The following is an 18,876-nucleotide window of genomic DNA, read 5'->3' as shown; positions in this document are numbered from 1 at the left end:
TATAGTTTACAAGCTTCAAAAATAAAGGCGGAGGGAGGCTCTACTGCTGTGGTGCAAACGATTAATAAATATATTACGCTGTATGACACTCGGAGATAACTGCATTATCGTAGCAGCATCTGAAGAATTCAGGGTGCCTCACATGTAAAGAGAAGGTAATCAATCTGATTGACCTTTCAACTTCCCAAGAATGGGGCCTTCACAGCACAGTTCTTGCCAACCTGATGTGACTATGGCTGTGAATACATCACACTCCAGATTTTTTTCGTTCTTCTTAAGGCTTGGCCTCCCTGCTGTAACCGGAGGGGAAAAATCCTCCCTGCCAATTTCTTACGATTGTGCTTGCAGATTTATAATTTGTGTTCATGAGATTACAACTGTCCTTGTGCGGCAGAATATTCAAATTCTAAAACTATTACGCTAATAGAATATATTGTGCAAAGCTTACTGAAATATAAGGAAAAGCTATCTATATCAGTCCATTAGTGGATCCCAAGTTTTTTTTTTTTTAATGTTACTAAGCATCTGAACTTATTTTAAATTAGCGACATCTAAAAATTTAATATCAATTTGTTTTCTTCAAAATATCCATTTGAATTGGATATTTATCATTTTTCGCTCTTAAATCTCTGCGGACATAAGCAACATTTAGGTTAATAGAAGTAGCATCGAATAACATCTGCATTTTTTCATTTATAAAATAACACTTTAGTCCTACCCAAAAAAAATATAGCACACATATACTTTGAATTGTGTCATAAAAAAATGATGACAACAAGCTATATATATATATATATATATCACAATATTTTTCAAAATATTAAGCGAACGAGTTTTGAACAATTGCTTTCCATAACTGCAACATTTAATTATAAAAGATAACTTCTAGAGATAATACTTACGAGAGTAGTATTACCTACCCTCACCATATATCATAATAGGGCACATATGTTATCTCACTTGGCTATAAAAAACACCATTGTTAACATAAAAACTAACTTGCAGCTATATTGTGTTATTAAAATTTTTAATTATTATTCAAATATCACTAAACTACATGGGATATATAATTGGCATTAAAAAAAAAAAAAAACGTTGTACAACCTGTTCTTGTGCATGCGCAATGAGTTATTTTCTTACATAATGACATCCCTTGTACCAATACGTGCCACTTGTGAAGGGATTTACAATATAAAAAAAAATGGTGTCATTTAAAATAGTATCTTGAAGCAAAGGTTAAATATTTCTTATAAACTTTAGGACTTAATCCAAAAAAAAGAGTAGAAATTCCAGTTGGCAACCTCGTTGGATGATCATCGTATTCACAAATATTAAAGACAAGGCAGGTGTTTCCGTGTTTGTTGCAATGAAACTTTTTTATCCTACCAATTTTTGGGTTCCTCTGGCGAAATCCATGGCGGAAGCTCCACCTCGCCCTCCTCCAGCCCTCATCGCTTGCCTCGTGGTCACCCTTTTTCTCTGCTCCCTCTCTTCCCCCGCTCTCGCCAAATCTTCTCCTCGCCCCATCACCGTAAGCCTCTCTCTCTCTCTCTCTCTCTCTAGAATTCCGCTTAGGGCTTCAATTGCTCTCTTGATTTGGTTCTCGTCCGGAATTCGCTGCAGGACAGTGAGATCAGAGAGAAGAAGAACGCTTGCTACGCCGACATCGAAAGGTAACGCCCCCTCTTGCGGTCTCCTTTATGGATTTTTTTTTTGTCTCTAGCTCTCCCGTTCTTTAATTTGATAAAAGGACTTTTTTCTTTTGTGCGATTTTTGCTGGAGAAGTGGGTTGTGGGGATGGAAGTGTAAGTCTTCGATGATCGAGAAGGAAAATTGTGCGCTGCGATGCCTTTCTCCGGTCTGCTATGAACTCATATACGAGAGCGATCCGGTGAGGCCCAAAAAAGATTAAAGCTCTCTTTTTTCTATTCATTCTAGCAGTAATCTCTTGCTTTCCGTAACTTACGTTCGTTAAAATTTTCTTTGAGTCAGCTGGAAGAAGGAGAGAAAGACTTCGTTAGGGCCCAGGAGTACAAATACTGCCTGCACAAGTAAGGGAAATTCCCTAAACTTGATGTTGCTTAGCGTTACTCTTGTTGTTGAAGTATTTCATCTGTATCTCATTAAACTTTTTCTTGTTATTAACATTGAAATTTCAATATTGAAGTATTTTTAGTTAGTTTGCGGCGTTGGCATCAAAAGCTCGCAATACTAATTAACCTAGCTGGAGAAATCCGTTAGTTGGTTGATGCCAGCACTGATGGCCAGTAGTCATCTATTTGTGGAACCTTCGTTGATTCACGTTTTTCTTCGTAAGTTGAAGGCATCTTGATGGACTGGGTTTGTTGTTCTTAATTTGCATCGAAAGCTGGAGAGTTATTAGACATGGGGAAAAAATTATGTCGATCGTGCCTTAGCAATGGTGTCCAAGTTTATCTGTCTAGTTTTGGAATGTTTAGTTATTATTGGCACTTGAGGGGCAATGCTTTGGCGCGATAATTGGGTTTGGAGGTGGGAAGTGATAGGAATTGCCCTTCGGTGTTCAATGATTTTTAATAAAATGAAGCTTATGGGACCATATCATAATTTCAACAAGTCGGACCCACCAACAAACATAATAGGATAATTCATTTCTAATTCTACCTTTATTTACATCACCTCTATTAATGGATCTTGAGCTATGCTTCAAATGAAATGCTACATCGCTGAAGCAAGTGATTCTGTTGAATTTGGAATTTGTACTTTCTAATACACAAGTATTGGTTGGTATCAGATAGTTAAGGTATCAGCACAGTACAGTTATTGATGACTTCAAAATTGAATATAAAGTGAGCCAAATGTTACTAAATTATAGAAAAAATTGAAGTTAAAATATCTCGGTGATCAATGTCTATAAACCAGTTATCTAAAAGAACAGGCATAATGACTAGACCAACAAAGACTCACCATTGCTAGAGTTAGTTGGATGTGCTTTTATGGCTACTAGAATGTAATTTTGGTATTCTAACTTCTAAATGAAAAGGATCAATGCATAACTGCTATATGTTTAGATGATGCTCAGACTTCAAACAGCTACAATTTATAGGGGGCCACATGTTAAAAGCTAGGAAAGGAGAAGATTTAGGAGTGAATAGAGAAAGAGAGAAGAGGCTTAAAGAGAGAAAACATTGAGGTTTTGGATTAGAAGAGTCATAGATTGCATCTGAAAGGGAACATCTGGAAGTAATTTTGTCTGTTGAGATAAGAATGACTTCAGATAACCATTTCTACTGGGTAACTACCTGGTAGTAAGAGGACAAAACTACCTCGTAACTAAATTATCATCACTTTGAAGGGTAAAATATTTTTTCTTGGAGTATTATTCTACGACAGTTTAAATGAAGGCTTTAAAGTTATATCCCGACTTCAAAATGTTCCATGAACGAGTCATATTAATGTTAAGCACTTTTCAGCATTCCAAAGTTGCTAAGACTTGATAAATCCAAGTCAAATTTCAGATCCATTCTATTTCCCTTTAGAGGAGTCAAAATTGTCTCACCGCATATTGGTGAAAGTTAAGAGACTTATATAACAACAACGAGGCCAATATTGTTGTATGAATAGGAATGTTGGAATCACTTATTAAGAAGACAATCTTATAGAAATGGGAACTTTATGCTGAGAAATTGTAACTGCAAGACTGAGAAAGGCAGTGATGGGTATGTTTTAGATGATGGGGATTGTGGGCAATCCACAAGAGCTTTTGAAGGAGACACTTGGAAAGGGGAAGCAACAACTGGAAAGGGTCCGCCTCTTAATCTTGTGGCTAAAGTATTGAGGAGTTTTTTGCATGGACCAATTTAGAAAAATCTAAACACAAAAGCAGATAAAAAGCGAGCATCTCAACCCCAATCATACTATAGTCTTAGTCAAGGTTTTGCCGTACCGGTACTGTACCGGTATGCAATCTCGTATCGTACCAACACTCGGTATGTCTCTCCGTCTTGTAACATACCTTGTACCAACATTGTAATAGGATGATACTGGTATGGAGTCTAGTACCAAAACGGCGAACTTTGGTCTTAGTTGGTCAAGTAATTAACCTTATATTGCCGCCAAATGATCTTTAGTTGGACCAGTGAGACCATTACATGGATGATCTAGTCATTCAGAAAACCTTGTGAAAGTGATGATAGGACTTTACATGTCAAAAGTTCTAGGTCCTAAGATTGGTTTAATGCTCTTATGGAAAACATATCTTCCTTGTGGTCATGTAAATTGTTGTATTTGCTTGCTGTGTATAGTAAGTTGTTAAGCTTAATGTTTGAGATGGTTAAGTACAAATCAGTTATGTGGTATTATGGTCCTTGGTTTTTGATGAAAGTGTTGAATATCCAAAAATGGAAGATGAACCTTGCATCCCCCTCTGTCTAGTTCCATAAACTTGTTAAAGTTCCTTCATGCATCCCCATTAAATACTTGGAGAAATACACACTTCATTTATATGTTCCTAAGCCTGACCTGAGTAGACAAGGCAGATGGCAACCAATAATATAGAGCATTCAAATCTGCACGGAAGGTGCTTTTGCTATTGCATCTGCATAGCCAAGAAAAATATCCTTCTTAACTGGAAATCTGAATAGTTTGTAGCATGGTCTCTAGATGGCTTTAATGTAAAGCAAATCAGATTCCTGACCTTCTGATTACAATGGTTAGAAACTTGTACCTATATCCAAAGTTAGAAGGGAAAAAGGATTTCCACTTGCATGAGACCTATCCTATTGAGACAATCTTAATGTGTTAAAATGTCAGAATTAAGTAGTATAGACATTGGTTATTTTGCCACTAAAATATTGTGCACGTGAGTGTGGCATTTCAGGCTTGAGAACGAGCAGAGGGAATAGGATCTTTAGTCATGTTGATTGATGCTACTGTTTGCAGTTGTTTACTTCCCGGAATTAACTATATTCACTACCCAGAGCTTTGCATGTTCATGAAGCTGCTGATGACTAAAATAAAACATATAGGATTGCTTTGTTTATATTTTTTTATTTTTCTGTGCTAGTTGCTTCTAGTGCTGATCCTTCCAACTCTTATTTGATGTTGTTGATCGAAACACAGGAAAGTAAAATAACTAGGAAAAGAACAAATAATCTACATGTGTGAATGCAACCTGTCTTTTCTTAATTCTGGAGCATATGATGAGCCACTTATCTTTGTGAAAACTGTCAGTTGTGTAACAACCCAGGATCTTACCCAAAAAGACTAACTGGAAGCTATTTTTTAGGTTTCTTAGTCCTGTATAAATATTCAAGATCTTCTCAACGAATAACCGACGTAGGACTAAATACACGTCTGCACAGATCTTCACATACTCTTTCCATTCAAACCATGACATCCTCATCAGGCTAAAGGATTAAATCCATTCAAATCTAATCACAACGACCACGATCGGCTTGTGGTCAGCCTCTATGAACCTATACTGCAGTGTCCCCTAGTACAGAGAGGCTATGGGCCGAGTTTGCTCTGATACCATTTGTAACAACTCAGGACCTCACCTAAAAAAAGCTAGTCGGAAGGTATTTTTTTTGGTTCCTTAATCCTATATAAATATCCAAGATCTTCTCGGCGAATAACCAACACGCCCGCACGAGTCCTCACAAGTTATAACTGATTCACATTTGTTTACGTGGATATTACGCTTTTTAAGACATGTTTTTTTAGTGTACTTTACATGATTAATTTTGATATTCGTTTGTTGCAGGGCATCGCTAGGGGAGAGCCTGGATGGCGTAAAGGGAGCCTTCGATTATTAATGTAATTTGAGCAGCTTCTACATATCAAATACTGCATAAAGAGTCCAGTCTGGGATGTCCTGCTCTCTCTGTCGTGTCTGTAATTGGCTTTGGAGGTGGATCCGCTGTTGAGCAGTGGATGTTGCGATTCTCCATTATGCTCTCGTCTCGGAGTCAAATTTCTTTTTCCATTCTCCCAAAAACAGGGAACCACTGAGATAATGGTTTACTTGTAATAGAAACATTTGCTAATTCTCGAGATTGACGCACCGAACATACTGAAAACTAAAGCAAAATGAGATGATGACAATTATGTGCACTCAATTGCAGTTTGTTGCTGTGATATTTTCTCTTGTGGTGGTGGACTCCTATGTTTGAAATGGAGCGAAGACTGTTTTCAGAAAAAAAAATGGATCACAGATCACCAGCCGATAAGCCCTGGCACCATCTTTAGTGAGATAAGATAATTGGCCAGACAGAATGCCAGCAGCCTATTGCAGCCTGGCATTGAGTTTTTTTTGTGGATGTCAGTTTAGTTTAGTAGCTCAAAATGTTTAGTAGGTTTCTTAGCCTTGAAATAAAAGAGAAATAAAGGACTATTTGGCTGAATTCAAAGCTGGACGCCTCAGTACAAAGTTCATCCTCGAGGCTGGTTTATTAGCATTCTAGTTACGGTTTAGGAAGTTTGGTTGTTTTAGACTTGAGTTGAAGGCCTGTGTGTTGCAAACTTATTTAGGTGCACGCCTATAGAGTACATTGCTCGATTAGCTTGTTTTGGATTAGCCTGTACTGGCGAACGCGTATTAAATACATGCCCATTCGAGAATGGAGCTCCTCTGATTGCAACTTTTTTTTTTATTATTTTGGTACAGCATTTTCTGGCTTGTTAAATCCCAGCACAATAATGGAATAATGATCTTGACAAGCAAAATAACTGCCATATGGCAAAGTTGTATAAAATATGGAGGCGAATGCTATATTACGATTACATATAGCAAAGATATAATGTTTTAGGAATAGTAATGACACTTTAGTTACAAATGGTTGCTTTGTAAGCAATCACATTACTATTTAGAGACAATGACTAAGTAGCTACTCTTGTTAGGCTGCGATCTTTACATGGTGCAGCTTTCAAGTGGGCAATTTTAGCCTACGAACCATGGTTTCAAATTTACTCATTTTCCCGCAGGACTCGTTTGGTTAAGCTTGTTGGAGCACCAGGAAGTTAAACAGGTTCAGGTGCACCAATCACGCATGAATGCTGCAAAATCATCGTGTGCCGTTGGGTCCAAATGGCCTACTGCTGCAAAATCGTTGAATTGTCGACCCTAATTATTATCTATTTGGATTTAATTGAATCGAGCGGAGGAAGACGAGGAAGGAGACGTCGCGAGAAGTCCACTGGACTTTATTATTTAGAGGAAGGACAAGTCGTAGCAAAATTTCTGTAGGTGAACCTGTAGAAAGATCATTGTCGAGACTCAGATGAGGAAGATCTCGGAATATGTGAATGCACCGCGTAGGAGTGGGAAGGCCCGACCGACCCGAGGGGAGGAGGGGGAAGACGAGGGAGAGAGGAATCTATCTTGGTGGACCAACCTTTTATCTTGCCTTGGAACTTCAAATGAGAAGGGCCATTCTTGTTTTGGTAAGAATAAGGGCCACCGCAAGGGCCCAAAGTGACGGCGATGTAAGGTGGAACATCCTGCACTTAAGAAAAGCAAATCTATTAAATTTCCGTGGTCCACCACGTGAGTGCGACATCTCCTTCCATACATGGGTTGAGGTAAAATTACACCCGACGCAAGGCTTGTGCGTGGAAGTCAAGGCGACATGCAAGCTCAACAATGGCATTGCTACGATTTTTTCACGGCATGTTCATGATGAGGTGCTTATGGCTAATTGGAAGGATGTGGATCAGATCTTGTAAATCGTGTTTATTATGCATGTCCAATATGCGCGATGATGCAAATCAAGGAAGCATCACATCATATACCACATTCATATAGTGCAAATTAGTAGCTTAGTACGGTATTAGGTCGCAATGTTATCTATGTTGTTCGTTTGTTCATGCAGTGTTATTGATATTATACGCTTAGCAAATGAGCTATTGATCAACAATTATAGAATATGTTGAATCATTCGATTCGAATTGGAATTGCCAATTTATCCGAAACTTATTCGGCGAAACAAGAATTGATTTTGATCAAATCTTTAACTAGCTGAGGAAGAATTTGCACATTGATGAAACTGGAGGAAGAACCTGATATGATCATGCGAGAATCTCAAGGAGAGTCGGCACTATTTCTGCCGCATTTCAGGTTCGTTGCGCACAAGATGAAGAATCGATTTCTGTATCCTCTCCATCAGTTGATAAGCTTCTAATTTTTCAGAAAACTAAATTAAAAAAAACAATTAAATTATTACATTAACCATAAGAAATGCATAAAAAGCTGGCTTCAGATCGAGAATAATGGCTCTAAAAATAATTAGTATTGTAATAGTGGCGATGTCACTCTCGGGCTCAGCTTTTCTGATGCTTGCACTGATGTACGTTGCAATTACAAGGTGGCGTGGGAGACCATGCATCGTTGGGACTTTTTGTACTCCGCTTAACCAAAAAAAGGAGTCCATCAGGTGAATGGTTATGATCTCGAATCATGTGCACAGATGGTACAGTGGAGGCGGTGGTGGACCATATTGCATCATTATTATCCCACGAGAGAGCATCCTATGGTACCATTAATACATTAATGTCTCCTTTGGGAGTAGACGGGAAAAAAAGAATAAAGTAACCAACCAACCCCTGAGCCTCATCTTTATAGGAACCGGTGAAGCTGGGTTTATGGCGTTGGAGCCCACGGGCTCCTCTTTTTCATCCCCCCGGCTTCCCTGCAGAAGGACTGGGAAAAGGTTCAAAAAAAAAAAAAATAATCGAGGAGGAGGTCGTGGGCTGAAATCTACCTATTTTTTAGCAAAGTACTTATAAGGCCAAAATTGAGTAGCCTTATATGTAGCTAACTATTCTACAAAAATTTTGAAGTTAGGAAAGAGAAGATTACTCAGTACAATTTGGGACTTGTTATCTTTTGTTTTTTTTAGATGTATTCGTGTCCGACATTTATGATACATCCGTTTCAAAAATAAAAATAAAAATAAAAAAATAGCATCATTTTCCAGCACACAGGTGAAACAATTCTTACCAACTTAATGTTGCAGTTGACCCTGCAGTCACGCTTAAGTTTTGGAACTCTGGTTTGATGGAGCAGATGTTAGCTAGCTACATCAAACCAGAAACTATAGCAGATTGCTTCTCAATTCAAATAATTTATCGTACGTTTCCTCTTTTCGTCCCTTTCAAAAGGGACACTTGCAGCTGGAGAACTTGCTTGTGAATGCTGTTTTGCTAAAAAAATCGGATAGGAATATTGTACTTTTTTTCTTTTCATTTCATTGATTATCCTTGATTATCCTGGGCCATGCATGTACTAGGTGGCAATGTATGTGAGAGAATACGAAGCGCGCCTCGAGAGTTGTAGTTTAGATCCAATACTATATTTAAATACGATAATTGATTTCTAATCCAAATTATCTTTTTTTTGCTTTTTATTTTTCATTGATTTTTAATAAGTAATTATGTGTGTGTTTCTTTCCATTGACCAAGAAACTGCGGCCACCATCATAAAAATTAAGATGTTTTTACATAAATACCCTTCTAAAAATTTAAATTTGTATGAATACCCTCTTAAAATTTATATTTATTTATGTATCCTTATAAAACATAGTTTTTGCATAAATGCTCCTAATATAACAGTTCTTCTAACACAGTTAATAAAAATCATTTTTATTTTAATTAAAAATAAAATAAAATTTTGAAATTATTTTTTTTGCACCCCATTGCGATCACTTTATAAATATTTTTTTGGAAAATCTATCCATTCAAAGTATTTTAATTATTTTAATTTGAAACCGTTAATTTTTTAACGGTATTAGATAGCGTGGGTATATATACAAAAATGAAAATAAAAAAGGATAAAATAGAAAATAAGTATTTAACGAGGATATATACATGCAAGTATCAATTTTGGAAGGATATTAATGCAAAATTTGTTATTTAGGAGGGTATTCATATACAAAAAAATTTAAAAATTATGTTCAAGATTGTTTTGAATCCAAGTACAAAAAATATAAAGTGAAAATTAAGTAACTGCTAGATCATGATTAATTATGTAGATATATGCTTTTGCATTTCCTAAGTAACTGCTAAACTTTTCTATTTTGAGGTGTATCTTCAACCTTATAATTTTGCATTTATGCAGTATATGCTATATTATTGCAAAAAAAAAAAAAAAAAATTTGCAGCACACTGCCTCCACTAAATTCATGCAAATCTAGTTATGATTCTGCTTAAAAGAGAGCGTACTGAAAAGTATGTTAGCCGAGCTGTATCTTTAATTTTATAGATTTAAATCTATAAAGTGTATGCTAGATTATTGCAAAAAAGAAATTGCAGCACATTGCCTTCACTAAATTCATGCAAATCTACTTATGTTTCCGGGCGAAGCATCCAAAGAATGAAGAGGAGAGTAGTACTGGAAACTACTTTTTTTTAAATCATATTCTTATTTTTTTTAATTTTCTATGGCAAGTAACAGTATATTTTACCAGTAGATTCATTCTTAGCTGAGCAAAAAAATAATATTTTAGTGATCGCAATTCATTCTTAAAAGACTACTCTCTTTTTTTCCTTTAAAAAACTGAAACTTTTCAATAGAAAAGTACCCACGCTGAGCCCCACCATCATGGCCGTCCAACGGGATTCGGAACAGCTGTTCGCGGTGACCCTTCCACGTGACTCGTGGACCCCGCCCCATAAAAAAAACAGCCATGGTTGGTTGGCTGTCGCACGTGGTGGCCCACCTCGCCTCCTTGCCATCCTGGGTTGTTCGCCTGTCCCATAATATCCCTCTGATCTCCATCAGACGTGCGCCTCACGAGAGACATGTATCCCTACTAGTCTCTAGAAGTCCCACGGTCCGAGGCTTAATAAACTAATCGGCGATTTTTTTTTTGGGACTCTGCCGTCTCCCTCCTCATGGCCGGGTGGGCGGCCAATCGCCGACCCCATCAGTTGGCGCCGGCAACTCCCCCGCCCCGGGTTGCGGACGTGGCCTTTATCCCATAAAAATAAATATATACATACAATTGCAAATATATACATATAATAATATAAAGTCACTTAAAAATTTATAATAAAAATCAACAATTTTATTTATAAATATCACAATAAGTTTTATGAGAATGATATCAAGCTACTAAAATTTTAATATTTGATATGTAATTTTTTAAATTCTAAAATACTTCAAACTTTTCGATCATAACAATCTTAATTATCAAAATAAATAAATAAAATAATATAAGCTATATGTCTCAATAAATAATGATAATAATTTATAGTAGCACAGCTGTGTCATTGGCCGGCTTTTAAAAAAAGAAATTATGCTCGAATCCAGCGGCAGCCTGCACGGTCGAATCGCCATCTCGCCGCTGCTGTTAGCCTCAAGGGAAAGAAATCAAGAATGGCGATGGTGTCCCGAATCTCCGAGGCTAATAATTCTCCGGCCGGGTCCGTTTGCGTGAAACGACAACGGACAAGGGACGCCGTTTTTATCCATAAAGGGCGGACGGTAAAGAATTCAAAAGGGAGCGCGAAGCTAGCGTGATTAAATTACTCTGCGCCCTGCCGGCATTAATTTTCTCTTTTTAACCGTTATAGCACGTGAAGAGAAGACCAAAAGAAACGGAGCTTCCTCAATCTGAGTGAGCGTATCTGACGCTCCCCTCCTTTACGACAACACCATTTTCATTAATTGTTCTATTCCATCCAAAACCATGGATTGAATATGCCAGAAATCTTTTAAATTTCAGCAAAATTTGTTGAATATATAGATTCATAAAAGATCCAATGTAGTGAAAGATAAATTGTTTAAAAGCTTCAAGTGTTGGAACTATTTCGTATGGACCCTACTTCGTCGAATAATTGAAGTCTATTCAGCATGAGCAGAGAGCTAACTTTAAGAAAGAAAGAAAAAAAAAGCAACAAACTATTTAGCTAAATAGAAGTTAGATACAGTTATCTAATCAGGTATTTATATAAATAATATCATTTTCAAAAATCTAAAGAATAAACAATGTTATGAAACTTCCTCTAGTTCTTCCACTATAAACCCACATGGTTGTAGTAATTATATTTGTAACTATATTTCGCTAGGTTTAGCGGGTTTACAATTCCAATAAAATAAAATTTTATATTTATTTGTTTATAATTGAGAACTTCAATTATATTTAATTATATTATTAAAAATGATATTATTTATATCTTCATACTTCATAGGATATAAATCTATCAAAAAGGTTTTTCTAATTGTAACAGTTTGACTTACAACTAGTAACATAAAATACTACAAGAGGAATCTCAAATAAATTTTAATTTGCAAGGTTTTGGTTACATTTAATAATTTAATATTGAAAAAGGATTATACTTGTACCTAGAAGCACAGTGTCCAACGCACCCTGCACAGGGCATAGCTGTAATTGAAAATGAAACCTTAGATTATTTCTCCTGGTGTCTAGCTTTAATTTTAAGTAATTTAATCTTCACGTATAAAAGTTAGTAAAGAAGCAAAGCGAGAGTTCTAAAGCACCAGGACAAATCCCACCCACACTCTGCCACTCTGTCCTCCGCCTCTCTCTCCTGTTTCCCTTCCACATGGGCGAGCTGTCCTTGAGCTAGTTTCTAGCCACTCCGGACTCCGGCCACCGCGCCCCCATGGCTTCCCCTTTCTTCCTCCTCCTCTTCTTTCTCCTCTCCTCGCTCCCCGGCGGAGCACCGGATCTGGTCTCGGACCGCTCGGCGCTCCTCGCATTCCGCGCCGCCGTCGGCCGGCTGGTGCTGCGGTGGAACGACTCGGCGACGCCGTGCTCGTGGAGGGGCGTGGTCTGCGAGGCCGGCCGCGTCACCGTCCTCCGTCTCCCCGCCGTGGGTCTCATTGGCCAGATACCGGTGGGCACCGTCGGCAACCTGACGGCGCTCCGGACGCTCAGCCTACGCTTCAATGCACTCTCCGGCAGCCTGCCGTCGGACCTCGCCGAGTGCTCCCAGCTCCGGAACCTCTACCTCCAGGATAACCGCTTATCCGGGGAGATCCCTGCATTCCTCTTCTCACTTCAGAACCTCATACGCCTCAACCTCGCTGGAAACAACTTCTCCGGTAACATCTCGCCTGAGTTCAACAACCTCACCCACCTCGGCACGCTCTACCTCGAGAGAAACCGGCTGTCGGGCGAGATCCCGGAGCTGAACCTTCCGGGCCTGGTCCAGTTCAACGTCTCATTCAACCAGCTCAACGGATCTATTCCGTCCAAGCTGCGGAAAATGCCGGCCGAGGCGTTCTTGAAGACGGGGCTCTGCGGCGGGCCCCTGGGCCCCTGCCCCGGCGAGATCGCGCCATCGCCGGCGACGGAGGGGCCGGCGGGCGGAGCGGCCGAGGCGACGCACAAGAAGAAGAAGCTCTCCGGCGGGGCGATCGCCGGCATCGCGATCGGAGCCGCCGTCGGAGTCTTAATCATCCTCATCCTGGTGGCCCTCCTCTGCCGAAAGAGGAGGAGCGGCGCGGGCAAGACGAGTTCGCTGGAGGCGGTGGCTGTGAGCGATAAGCCGCCGGAGACTCCGGCATCGGCCGTGGCGGGGAGGGATATGGGTGCCGGGGAGGGAGGGAACGGGAAAGGGGCGGCGGCGGCGGCGAAGGGGGAGGCGGCGGGGAAGAAGCTGGTATTCTTCGGGAGCGGGGCGCGGCCGTTCGATCTGGAGGATCTATTAAGAGCCTCAGCGGAAGTACTAGGGAAGGGAACGTTCGGGACGGCGTACAAGGCGGTATTGGAGATGGGGACGACGGTGGCGGTGAAGAGGCTCAAGGACGTCAACCTCCCCGAGAAGGAGTTCCGGGAGAAGATCGAGGCCGTCGGTGCGATGGACCACCCCAATCTGGTGCCCCTGCGGGCCTACTACTACAGCAAGGACGAGAAGCTTCTTGTCTATGACTACATGCCCATGGGCAGCCTCTCCGCCCTCTTGCATGGTGAGCTCCCACTTCCCCTACTTAGTTTTCTTTCATATATTACAATTTTGCTAGAAACTTATATACTCCTTTTGTGGGCAAAGGAAAGGTGTGTCCGTTTGGACGGGGTTTTGATTTTTCGCCAATGAAATGGATATTGTTAATCTACATTTGGATGGTTGGTTAACGTGAGTGATTATAGACTTTTTTTTTTGTTTTGTTTTCTTCCAATTGATTAAGGGTCAATTGTTCTTTAATTGGCAATGTGCTACTTTAGATGATTTTTTTGCTTGGATGGCTGTATGTTATGAATTCGATCTCGCTTTATTTATGGGGACAGAATGTTTTCAAGGATTTGGAGGATTTTTGACATTACTGCATCTCTGTCTTGTATTGTTGTCATGTGATTGGATTTGAATTGTGAATCATCCTTGAGTCTGTCATTCTTCATGTCTCAAGTTCGCTGGAAGTGTTCTGTAGGGTTAAATACCTTTTGTTCTCAATACAAATATTAGATATTGGTGGTGTGTAGTTCGTGTTTGTAGATATAACACACACACACACACTCTTCCATCATAGGTTTGAGAACATTAGTTCTACTATGTCTGAATTATACCATTCTTTTTATCTTGTATTGCAGCCATGATTTTTGATGATGGGTATATATGAAACGGTATGCTGGACAATTAGGTGTTCTTATGTATTGGAAGATTTTAGGAGAACTTTTTAATCCTTCTCATTTGGTGATTGGATTATGCGTAATGAGTATATGCCGTTTGGAAGAATATGAGGATCATTCCTTAACCATTGTTCTTGGCGACATTTTTTATATGCAAATCCATTCAATCTTTGCATGATTTAATATGCATTTTCTCAAGCTACACAAGCTGTTGTATTTGCTTGCAATATATACATGCATGAAATTGCTCGATATTTTTATGGGAATTCTGAGGACTGTTGCTGCGATCTCCATTTCTTTCTACAATGATGCAGGGAACAGGGGATCTGGTCGGACCCCTCTCGACTGGGAGACACGGTCCGGAATCGCTCTTGCAGCAGCCCGTGGCATCGAGTACATCCACTCGACGGGCCCTTCAGCCTCGCATGGAAACATCAAGTCATCCAACATTCTGCTAACCAAATCGTATGAAGCCCGAGTCTCAGACCATGGGCTTGCCCACCTTGTAGGTCCAACCTCCACCCCTGCCCGTGTTGCCGGCTACCGTGCTCCTGAGGTCACCGATGCCCGAAAGGTCTCCCAGAAGGCTGATGTATACAGCTTTGGTGTGCTCCTGTTGGAGCTGCTCACCGGCAAGGCCCCGGCGCAGGCCCTCCTCAATGATGACGGTGTCGACCTGCCAAGGTGGGTACAGTCGGTTGTTCGGGAGGAGTGGACGGCAGAGGTGTTTGATCTGGAGCTGCTGAGGTATCAGAATGTGGAGGAAGAGATGGTGCAGCTCCTGCAGCTTGCTATAGACTGTGCTGCTCAGTATCCTGACAGGCGGCCCACGATATCTGAGGTGGTGGTCCGGATCGAGGAGATCCGCCGATCAAGTGTTGAAGCTGGCCGGCGGCAAGACCCCCAGAGCATCGACGACGGTGATGACCAGTCCTCAAGGAGGACTGATTCCATTGAGGGGGCTAAGCCCACTGGGTCCGAGACTTTAGCTATATGACCGGAAGCAGCTAGCATGGATTCATGGGTAAATGAATCTGGTATCTAATTGTCTGGGGGAGCTGGGAGGTGGTTATTCTTCTTTCATTTCTTATGATTAAGCAAACTGTGCATGCTGTTTTCATTTTCTCCATTCTACAGCAAGTTATTGTTTTCCTTTGTTCTTTTAGAGGGGGGGGATTGATGTTTGTGTCTAGGATGAGTACCTTGTGTTGATGTTATTCATAATGTTTCTTAAGGAATCCTTTTTTCTTCTTCCGTTCTATCTTTTTTGGTGATTAGGATGTGTAAGCGACGCAGGTTGGGTTGGTTATCGATGTAATTAGCACTTATTTTTTATTGTTGGAGGTTTGTTGTTGAATTGGAAATTTCAGTCGGTTGTTCGCTGGTCAAGTAGCAATTGGAATGTGAAGGGGGGGCCTCTCTTTATTCTGTTTGGTGAACTAACAATGGTAGCGATGTCGCCATCTAGGTGTTGAAGACCTTAATGGTGGATTGCATTTGATAATGGTGGCTGGTGACCGACCTCCATGGCTCTGTACCTACTAGAATCAAATTCAGGTGAGTTCAATATTTTAGTTGAGGAATTTATATAGGAGATCCTACCGAAGGAATGATCTGGCTTGTATTGTTTATTCTTTTATAGGCACTGCCCAATTAGCCTGTGTTTCTCATGGTGTTTCCATAAGCATTCAGAAATTCGAAGTAAGGCACCATTACCCTTAATACAGGGTGTTTTGATCATGATGGCAATATATAATGCCCTATCTGATGCATTACGTTCTACCTAATCTTAGAACAACCAAAGCCTATCTGATACCTTTCAAGTACGGGCCTATCATGTACTCATGCGCGTCTGGTGTGAGTTATCGTTGTATCAAAAAAAAAAAAAAAGAAAAAAGTACGTGCCTATTAACAACAAGAGACTAAGCAGAAAGGGATGGAGTTGTTTGTTGTTTCGGGTGACGGATGATCCTGGAATGAAGACAAACTGGCCATTTTGTCCCAATGGTCTATCACCATTTAATCGAGCTTTGACATTCACAACTAGTTATATACATTTGGCTTATGATAGGATGCATTGACCTACTAGTTTATTGACGTTAGAAGGAAAACGACTCTCAGATTCTAGTCTCAAATTCAGCCACTATCAGAGGGAGATGGTTTCTCTTTTCAAATGAAGCTGAACTTTAACGCAAAGAGAAGATGAGTATAATGCCGTCAACGTAGTTGAGAAGTGTATTAGTGGGAAGTGGAAACAAAGCTGTTTTCATTGCGGAAAGAAGCGAAAGTTGAAAACAAAGCAAAAGAGATAAAGATTAAAGTGAAGGGTCGGTAGAGATGCTGCGCATTGGCGACACCTTCGACGAAGAGGACCGAATGAAAAAGCGAAGTAGGTTTACCATCCTTTCATCAAAAAAGGAATAAAAAGGAGAATTCCATCCACAGTTCTGAAATTGAACAGAAGCAACCGACTCTTTGGTGCTTTAATTCACGTTACCAACCAAAGCTTAGCCCAAATATTTGGTATCCACATGTTTACGGAACATGAGTTCCACTACTTGAGATGGTTGGCTAAATATTTTTTTGGAGGAGGAAGGAAAGGATGGCTAAGTTCCCCATAGACACATCCATCAGTCCGTGAGATCTGCCTCATGATACATATGATTGAACTTTATATCAAAACCTTCCGGTAGATATGGTGTCCAAGTAGGGAATAAATTCTTCGTTGCACCTCCAACTATCGGGCATCTACCCAAAGCCCACCCTAGAGTTCCAAAGTACCGAAGAGCATTGCAAATAAGGACTGTTGGAATACGCGTCCCGAGTTCCGTGTCCGTGCGGGATTCACAATTTTTTTATATGGTCTTCAGTTCTTATTCCATCTCCCTCTCATCTGGATACAAGATACTTAGGGAACTTTGCTAAAATAAGGATCAAATGCCAAATTACATCCCTAGAGCAGAGCATGCTGACTGAGTTCGTTGCACCTCCAACTATCGGGCATCTACCCAAAGCCCACCCTAGAGTTCCAAAGTACCGAAGAGCATTGCAAATAAGGACCGTTGGAATACGCGTCCCGAGTTCCGTGTCCGTGCGGGATTCACAATTTTTTTATATGGTCTTCAGTTCTTATTCCATCTCCCTCTCATCTGGATACAAGATACTTAGGGAACTTTGCTAAAATAAGGATCAAATGCCAAATTACATCCCTAGAGCAGAGCATGCTGACTGAGAAATATGATGACCGGGTGGTTCTTGGTGTCAGACTTGTTGAGAAGTAAATGTAATTATTGGTGGCAAGAGGACTGGGGTGTTTGCCTTCTATAACAAAAGGGCTGGAAGGCTACTATTGTTTAAACACAACCAGTAAATGGGCCGAGTAATTCGTACTTTTAAGAGGGCCGATTTGAAGATATGGCCCGAGACAGTAAGGTTGGGATGGAAATGTCTAGCTTGCATTATTTCCCTTGCATTCCAGGCTAATGCAAACTCTTGAACAAACAAAAACACAACAACGTTCTATTAGTTATTATCAAGTATTCTAATTGCACAAATGTTTTGTAATTAACAGCACTTCAAGAACAAAAATCTATTACTAGCAATGTTAATTTGTCCTAGTACCTCGAATTGGTACTAAATGATGAATGCTTCACATAAGAATATACTTGTCTGCTCTTCTATATATGAAGATTAAAAAAAAACAATGTGTTTCATATAATAGAGGGTCATTTACTTCTAATGAAGCCTTCTCATATGTTCTAATTTATCAAATCAAGAAAGGCCAAGTAGCCATGAAATGGGAGAAATAAGGCTCTTTCTGGTAGAGCTTTTGGTTGGTCAGAAAGCACTTTCTGATCCTCCAAAAAAAACTTTTGGATAGAATGGTAGTGTTTGGTAAAAAATTGAAACGCCGTTTTAGCCTTATAGAAATTCTAAAAAAAAATTTCTTCAAAAAGTACTTTTAGCTTATGTCGGAAAGTTACTTTAGATTTATAATTTTTCTTAAATCAAAATATCCATGATAAAATATGTAATGATAGAAAGTGCCCTTTTATATCATAATGCACTATGTAGGAGCTCCAACCAAAAAATAACGGACTTAGCTTTCTTTTTTGCCATAAAACAAATAGTTTTTTTTTATAAAAGTACTTCCAACATGCCAAACAATGTTTAATTTCTCGATAACATCGTCCAACTTTTTAACTCTTTGTCGAAATATTTTCTTCCCATATTTATAATTCGAAAGTTTCTAAGAAAACGTAGGCTTGTTTGTAACTGTCAACTCATACGATCCGTTTTTTTTTTT

At 39.7% G+C, this 18,876-nt stretch overlaps 2 protein-coding genes across 2 annotated transcripts; both read left to right on the top strand.

Annotated features, from left to right (window-relative positions):
• The first annotated feature begins 1,316 nt into the window (after positions 1–1,316).
• On the top strand, positions 1,317–6,048 carry LOC103695847 (uncharacterized). Its single transcript, XM_008777274.6, has 5 exons — positions 1,317–1,531; positions 1,624–1,673; positions 1,786–1,891; positions 1,993–2,051; positions 5,744–6,048. The coding sequence occupies exons 1-5, from the start codon at positions 1,367–1,369 to the stop codon at positions 5,793–5,795; spliced, it is 432 nt and encodes a 143-aa protein (XP_008775496.2). The 5' UTR covers positions 1,317–1,366; the 3' UTR covers positions 5,796–6,048.
• A 6,425-nt stretch (positions 6,049–12,473) lies between these two features.
• Positions 12,474–15,824, top strand: LOC103695856 (putative inactive receptor kinase At1g48480). Its single transcript, XM_008777286.6, has 2 exons — positions 12,474–13,912; positions 14,885–15,824. Exons 1-2 carry the CDS (start codon positions 12,604–12,606, stop codon positions 15,565–15,567), a joined length of 1,992 nt encoding a protein of 663 aa, XP_008775508.4. The 5' UTR covers positions 12,474–12,603; the 3' UTR covers positions 15,568–15,824.
• The last annotated feature ends 3,052 nt before the right edge of the window (positions 15,825–18,876 follow it).

Source organism: Phoenix dactylifera, chromosome 5, assembly GCF_051530095.1.
Source record: "Phoenix dactylifera cultivar Ajwa chromosome 5, Ajwa_hap1_PhDact_Kaust_v1.1, whole genome shotgun sequence".
NCBI classification, from domain to species: domain Eukaryota; kingdom Viridiplantae; phylum Streptophyta; class Magnoliopsida; order Arecales; family Arecaceae; genus Phoenix; species Phoenix dactylifera.
The sequence above is the reverse complement of the archived record's forward strand: the minus strand, read 5'-3'. Positions and strand labels throughout refer to the sequence as shown.

What these genes read in the sequence shown, in the direction of transcription:
- LOC103695847 (XM_008777274.6), top strand. Translation starts at nt 1,367, where the DNA reads ATGAAACTTTTTTATCCTACCAATTTTTGGGTTCCTCTGGCGAAATCC. An exon ending in CTTCTCCTCGCCCCATCACC is followed by an intron (nt 1,532 to 1,623) that starts GTAAGCCTCTCT and finishes AATTCGCTGCAG; the next exon opens with GACAGTGAGATCAGAGAGAA. An exon ending in TGCTACGCCGACATCGAAAG is followed by an intron (nt 1,674 to 1,785) that starts GTAACGCCCCCT and finishes TTGCTGGAGAAG; the next exon opens with TGGGTTGTGGGGATGGAAGT.
- LOC103695856 (XM_008777286.6), top strand. Translation starts at nt 12,604, where the DNA reads ATGGCTTCCCCTTTCTTCCTCCTCCTCTTCTTTCTCCTCTCCTCGCTC. An exon ending in CCTCTCCGCCCTCTTGCATG is followed by an intron (nt 13,913 to 14,884) that starts GTGAGCTCCCAC and finishes ACAATGATGCAG; the next exon opens with GGAACAGGGGATCTGGTCGG.